The 6000-nt window shown below is 37.9% G+C and overlaps 1 protein-coding gene across 4 annotated transcripts in view; it reads right to left on the bottom strand.

Annotated features, from left to right (window-relative positions):
* The window catches only part of slc1a1 (solute carrier family 1 member 1), a 36471-nt gene that overhangs the window by 13431 nt on the left and 17040 nt on the right, over positions 1-6000 (bottom strand). For 3 of the 4 annotated variants that reach the window (XM_017310546.1, XM_008434812.2, XM_017310547.1), the window contains 5 exons: positions 5344-5436; positions 4457-4571; positions 4003-4045; positions 3755-3850; positions 3479-3663 (listed from right to left, as the gene is read on the bottom strand). In XM_017310546.1, the coding sequence (XP_017166035.1) occupies positions 3479-3663; positions 3755-3850; positions 4003-4045; positions 4457-4571; positions 5344-5436 (532 nt within the window). The remainder of the gene's footprint in view (positions 1-3478; positions 3664-3754; positions 3851-4002; positions 4046-4456; positions 4572-5343; positions 5437-6000) is intronic. The other variant, XM_008434814.2, reaches the window with a different exon arrangement.

Below are 6000 nucleotides of genomic sequence, written 5' to 3'. Positions count from 1 at the left end.
TTTTTTCTTTGTTTAGATCAGTGTTTCTCAACTCTGGTCCTTACTGCCCCCTGCTCTGCATGTTTTAGATGTGCCTCTATTCCAGAACAGCTGATTCAAATTATTGCATGACCATCAAGTACTGCAGAAGCCTGTTAATCACCCAGAGATACAATTCAAGTGTGTGGCAAAAGGGAAACACCTAAAACATGCAGGACAGGGGTGCGGTGAGGAACAGGGTTGAGAAACACTGGTTTAGATCTTCACGTTGCCAGTCGTTGCCTTTGTTATCCCTTGTCTCCTGTTTCATTGTGTTTTGGATTTCCTTGATTTCCCTGGATTGTGGATTTAGTTAGTTTGCTTAGTTAATTAAAATTAACATCTTCATAAAGTACGTCCACTGCCTGCTGCGTTTGTGTCCACCGCCACACCACATCATGACACAAACCAGATTAAAGAGCCCATCTTTAAACAATGTGTAAAAAAACATTAAAAGTGACATCAATTTTATGAAATAGATCACATTTTAGTAAATATTTGTTGTATTTAACATATTTCAGGTAAGTAAACATGTAATGAAATAGATCCAGTCCTAGAATTTTATGTAAATGAACATTACAGGTTACAAATGTTCTTATCTGAGGTAATACATTTTATGAACTTTTTTAAAAACTATTTTTTAAATATAAATTTGGTTAAAAAATAAAAAAGGGGTCAAAATAGAATAAAAATATGCCTCATCTACTGTATATAGTTTAGTAGAATAATTTCACAGATTTTGAGTTAATAGATCACATGACCTAGAAGCTATAAGAAAAATACTAAAGAAATAGCTAAAAAAACATATAAAAAAATGTTAACATTTTATAAAGATGAGTGTCTCATTCATACAGTCTAGTAGAATAATTTCACACAGATTTTGAGTTAATGGGGCACACGATTTGAGCCACATTAAGACAGTCACAAAGTCGGCCTTCTATCACCTGAAGAACATCTCCAGGATTAGAGGATTTATGTCTCAGCACGATCTAGAGAAACTCATCCATGCGTTTATCTTTAGCCGCATTGATTATTGCAACAGCGTCTTCACAGGTCTGACTAACAAATCAATCAAACAGCTGCAGCTGATCCAGAACGCTGCTGCTCGCGTTCTCACTAAAACCAACAAGATAGAGCACATAACACCAGTTTTAAAGTCCCTACACTGGCTCCTTGTAGCTCAGAAAATAGACTTTAAAATACTGATGTTGGTTTATAAATCACTGAATGGTTTAGCACCACAATACATTAAAGATCAGTTATTGTTTTACCAACCGTCTAGACCCCTCAGATCTTCTGGTTCTGGTCTGCTTTGCATCCCCAGAACCAGAACCAAACGAGGAGAAGCAGCATTCAGTTTCTATACACCACAGATTTGGAACAAACTTMCAGAAAACTGTAAAACAGCTGAAACACTGGGTGCCTTTAAATCTCAACTTAAAACCCACCTGTTTAGAGTTGCTTGTGGCTAAATTAGGGTAAGAGTGAGGGTTTTGATGTCTTCAGTGTTTTTATGTCTTTAATGTTTTTAATTTTTTTTTATTTCTTTTTTCACTGTCTACGTTTTTAATGCCTTTTTAATCTTTTTTTATGTAAAGAAGTTTTAAAGGTTTGAGTCCTTGTCAAATGACGGCTTCACTAAAGAAGTTTTAAATGTTAAAAGTTTTTATTTTTACTTTTTAATTTCTTTTATTTCTCTTTCTCACTGTTTATTCAATGTCACATGCTGTTTATTTTAATCATGTAAAGCACTTTGAAATGCCTTGCTGCTGAAATGTGCTATACAAATAAAATTTGATTGATTGATTTGGAAGCTATTGAAGAAGACATTTAATATTTAAAATATTGAATATGACTTAAACATTTTATAGAGGATAGTGTGCCTCGTTTAATAGCATGAATTACCACTTTTTTGTATTTGTTGGTCACAAGACGAAGCATTTATTTACAGGAGTGTTTGGAAATTGACGGTCCCTACGTGAACCTCCGAGCGCTTCAGGAGGCATCGGTAGCGAACAGCTGGCCGAAATAAGCGTTCATAAATCGGATCAACCTTGATCTGAACGTCCCTTACTCCGCGGAGGGCGAATATCCAGTATCCAATTTACAAAACAACTTCGCTGCGGTCGGCAATACAATGAAAACACCGGTGTTCTGACTAGTTTACTCTGGTCTCTGGGTTGCAAACATTGCGCCGAGCGACGTAAACATCGTACGCTGTGACGTCAGCTCCAAAGCTCTATTGGTGACATCAACTAAGCCCCGCCCACTTCCAACAGGAAGTCACCTGTTTTTTCTGATGGATGTCTTACTTTTACTCTTTGATTTATATAGCTTTAAACCTGTGCCAAGTGACATAAATAACATGATGATAAAGTCTGTCTGCGCTGCCTGATGGCTGAAAGTTTGGTGCCTGTGTGAGTTTTGTGTAGGAGATATAATAGTTTAATGTTTCATGGCAAGTAAGCAAACTTTGACTCCTGGTAACGCCCCTGTAGCATGTGCAGAAACTCACCATTTTTATCACTTTTAATCAGCTATGTCTTATGAGCAACCTGACCAAGTTTGAAGCCGATCGATCGAATTCCCTAGGAGGAGTCTGATCAAATGCAAAGGTTGTAAGCGGCCAAAATGGGGTCAAAATCGGAACTTCAGTCCAAAATGGCCAACTTCCTGTTTGACTTGCACTATGACATTAATTGAATTTTCTATGCGTCTTTGGGAGCTATACGAGTGTACAAAATTTCATGTCTCTATGATGAAGCAAGGTCAATGCGGAGGGTTTCCAGGTGGCGCTGGTGAGCCGTTTCTTGAGCGGTTTTTGCAACAACCTTAAAATATGTAAATTGTCCACCAATTTTGGTGAGTTTTTGAATATGATGAAGCTCCCAAAAAGCAAATTCATTTGCATCGAGAAAGAAAACAATAAACACTATGATTGCAATAGGCCTTCGCAGCGTTGAGCTGCTCGGGCCTAATATCTAAGAAATTTTGCCATTACAATAGGCCTTCACAGCACTTATGCTCAGGCCTAACAAGGCTGATCAAGCGATAAGAATTAAGGAAAGTAGAGCTAGGACTAAATAAAGAAAAAATTTAACTAGAATCGCTAAAGGAAGATGGACATAGATTCAGACAAAAAGACTAACTAAACCAAACGTGACAAAATAAGAAAACTAGAAACACTATGGGGAAGCTAGAAAGACTTAACTGGAACCACTAAAGAAATATATACATAGACTCAGACATGTAAGAATAACTGAATCTAGGATGATGAAATAACTAAGAAATGTTATAGAAACAATACAGGGAGGATGAAATAAGGAATAACTAGAAGGATCAAAGAAAAATAATCTAACTATAGTCACTAAAGAAAGCTAGACAGCTAGTCGGTTGGACCCCATTTGTAGACACAAGGGTTAAAGAAAACAAAAAGAGTAAATTAATCATGAACACATACCACATAATTATCTGCACTAGTTTCATGGTGGCTTCATTCAGGGCATCGAAGAATTCCAGGAGTATTCGGCCTTTGTCTCCCATCTTTCCAATAACAAGTCCAAAAGCCACACAGAATACGATGAGGCCCAGTACGTTTATTCCATCTGAATACGCTCCAACGATTTTATACTCCCTAGTGATGTTCTGGAAAGACAAGCCCCCCATAACACTGAGATCAAAACCCTCCAGGGTTTTCCTATCAGATGCTGTCAATAAACTCAAAGGGCTCACCTACCTCTACGACTGTCATGACTGTAATAGCTAGAGGTGGAATCGTGGTGGTGTTGGACAATACTTTCACTGGCTCCAGCTCTTTCCGCTTTGTTTTGTACTACAGTGAAATCATGGGATATAAAACATGTTAGTATCAGATTCTTACAGGTTCATCTTCAGCCTTCCCGCTATAGCATGATGATGGAAAAGATTTAAAGTGTTTTGTAACATTTGTGGAAATGTGTGAAATGAATGTAAAAAGTGGCTGACCTGCTGAAAACAAGCCTGCACCAGGTTTTCTGGAAACATGTTTCTGTCGATAGAAAATGTACCAGAAACAGAGATAAATTGCTTCAGCAACATGTCAGTTACTGCAACATTTCTGAGACCCCCAAAGTATTTGTGGGATCTTCATGAAGAGCCTGTGGTTCTCTTATAAAATTTTTGGTGTTGTGCTTATTGTTAGCAGAACTAATATTTATGATTAGAAATTTAGAGTTAGCGCAACTACTTTTTTAGCTTGCAGAGCCACCTATATTCATTCGTATGCATGAGTTCATGTAAAAAAAAATAAAGGCAAGCATGTTGAAAGAATAACGCCGCGTTAACAAGGAGAAACCTTAAGCAGAACCATGACCTAGACTGAGCGACCATCTGCCATGACTAACTGGGAATTTAGGAAGTGCCATAAAACATTTATAGTTATACATATTAAGAAACTCACCTAAGGAGGTCCAGCAGTGTATCAACAGTAGTAACATTGGGGGTGGTCCCTGCTCTGTCAATGTTCTCAGCTTCTTGAGACACACCCGGTTTGATTGTCATCACCAAAATAATTCCTTCAAAGAGTGAGATCATTAGTTAACAAGAGAAGTAGAGTAGTGTGCACAACTCCAATGCAAATAAAAAGGGGAAAGAGTAAATGGGTGCCTGGTACTGAAGAACTACAAAAATATGAATACATGTTAATAAGAGAAAAAAATATTTTGGCCTTTATTAAAAACTTTGTATATTTTTGGGATGCCGGTTATTCTTATTTTTTGAGAGCATTATTTGCCAAGGCTACAGACCGACCACAAATGCAACAGTACAAACTCGACAGTAGGCATGAGCCGAGTATTGATATCAAGGTATACTGATGCGTTGAAAAGTTACATTTATATGCATAAAAAACACCTACATTTTCAACACTTTAAAGTCCTTCTAATGAGATCCAAGATAAAGTTCTGGGTTGATCAGACTTTTCTCTGGGTGTATGAGGTACAGAACAGATAGAGACAGTGCTGCACTTCCCACACTATTTATCATAATTACAGAAAATACCTATTTGGTTGTGTAAAAAATATTTTTGGTGGCAAGAAAACAGCTAAGAAACTCAGGGATCACCACTCAACACTCCTATTAGGATAATACTGTGAAACTACAACCTACAAGCTGAAAATTGGCTGGGAAAATACTCTAAACAAATATAAAATATTTTTGTTTGTTATGTTATGTTAATGCTCTAACAGTTTGGATTATTTGTATATGGTTAACTAATCAGACTCTTAAACTGGTCCATGCCTAGTAGGGATTTAAAATCCCTGTTAGAGAAGGAAGATAGTAACTCACCGAGAATAACTGCAATGATGGTTGTTGAGAAGTAATAGATAACAGCCCGAAGACCTATCTTTCCTGACACCTCAGAGTCAAGGGCTGCAACACCTGTTAACAACAAGCCCACAATCAAACATAAAGACATACACTCACTGGCCACTTTATTGGGTGCATCTGTCCAACTGCTCATTAACGCAAATTGAATCAGCCAATCACATGGCAGCAGCTCAATGTATTTAGGCATGTAGACATTGCCAAGACGATCTGCTGCAGTAGTGCCGAGCTGGTCTGAGTATTTCAAAAACTGCTAATCTACTGGAATTTTTACAGAGAATGGTACAAAAAAGAGAAAATATCTAGTGAGCAGCAGTTCCATGGGTGAAATAAATGCCTTGTTGAAGTCAGAGGTCAGAGGAGAATGGCCAGACTGGTTTGAGCTGCATATCTTGGTTGTCACTTGTTACAACCGAGGTATACAGAAGAACATCTCTGAATGCACAACATGTCGAACCTTGAAGTGGATAGTCTACAGCAGCAGAAGACCGCACCGGGTGCCACTTCTGTCAACTAAGAACAGGAAACGGAGGCTATTATTCGCACAGGCTCACCAAAAGTGGACAATAGAAATTTGGCAAAAGTTACCTGGTCTGATGGGTCTCAATTTCTGCTGCA

The sequence above is a fragment of the Poecilia reticulata genome, linkage group LG18 (assembly GCF_000633615.1).
Source record: "Poecilia reticulata strain Guanapo linkage group LG18, Guppy_female_1.0+MT, whole genome shotgun sequence".
Lineage (NCBI taxonomy): Eukaryota > Metazoa > Chordata > Actinopteri > Cyprinodontiformes > Poeciliidae > Poecilia > Poecilia reticulata.
This window is presented reverse-complemented; position numbering and strand designations above follow the sequence as displayed.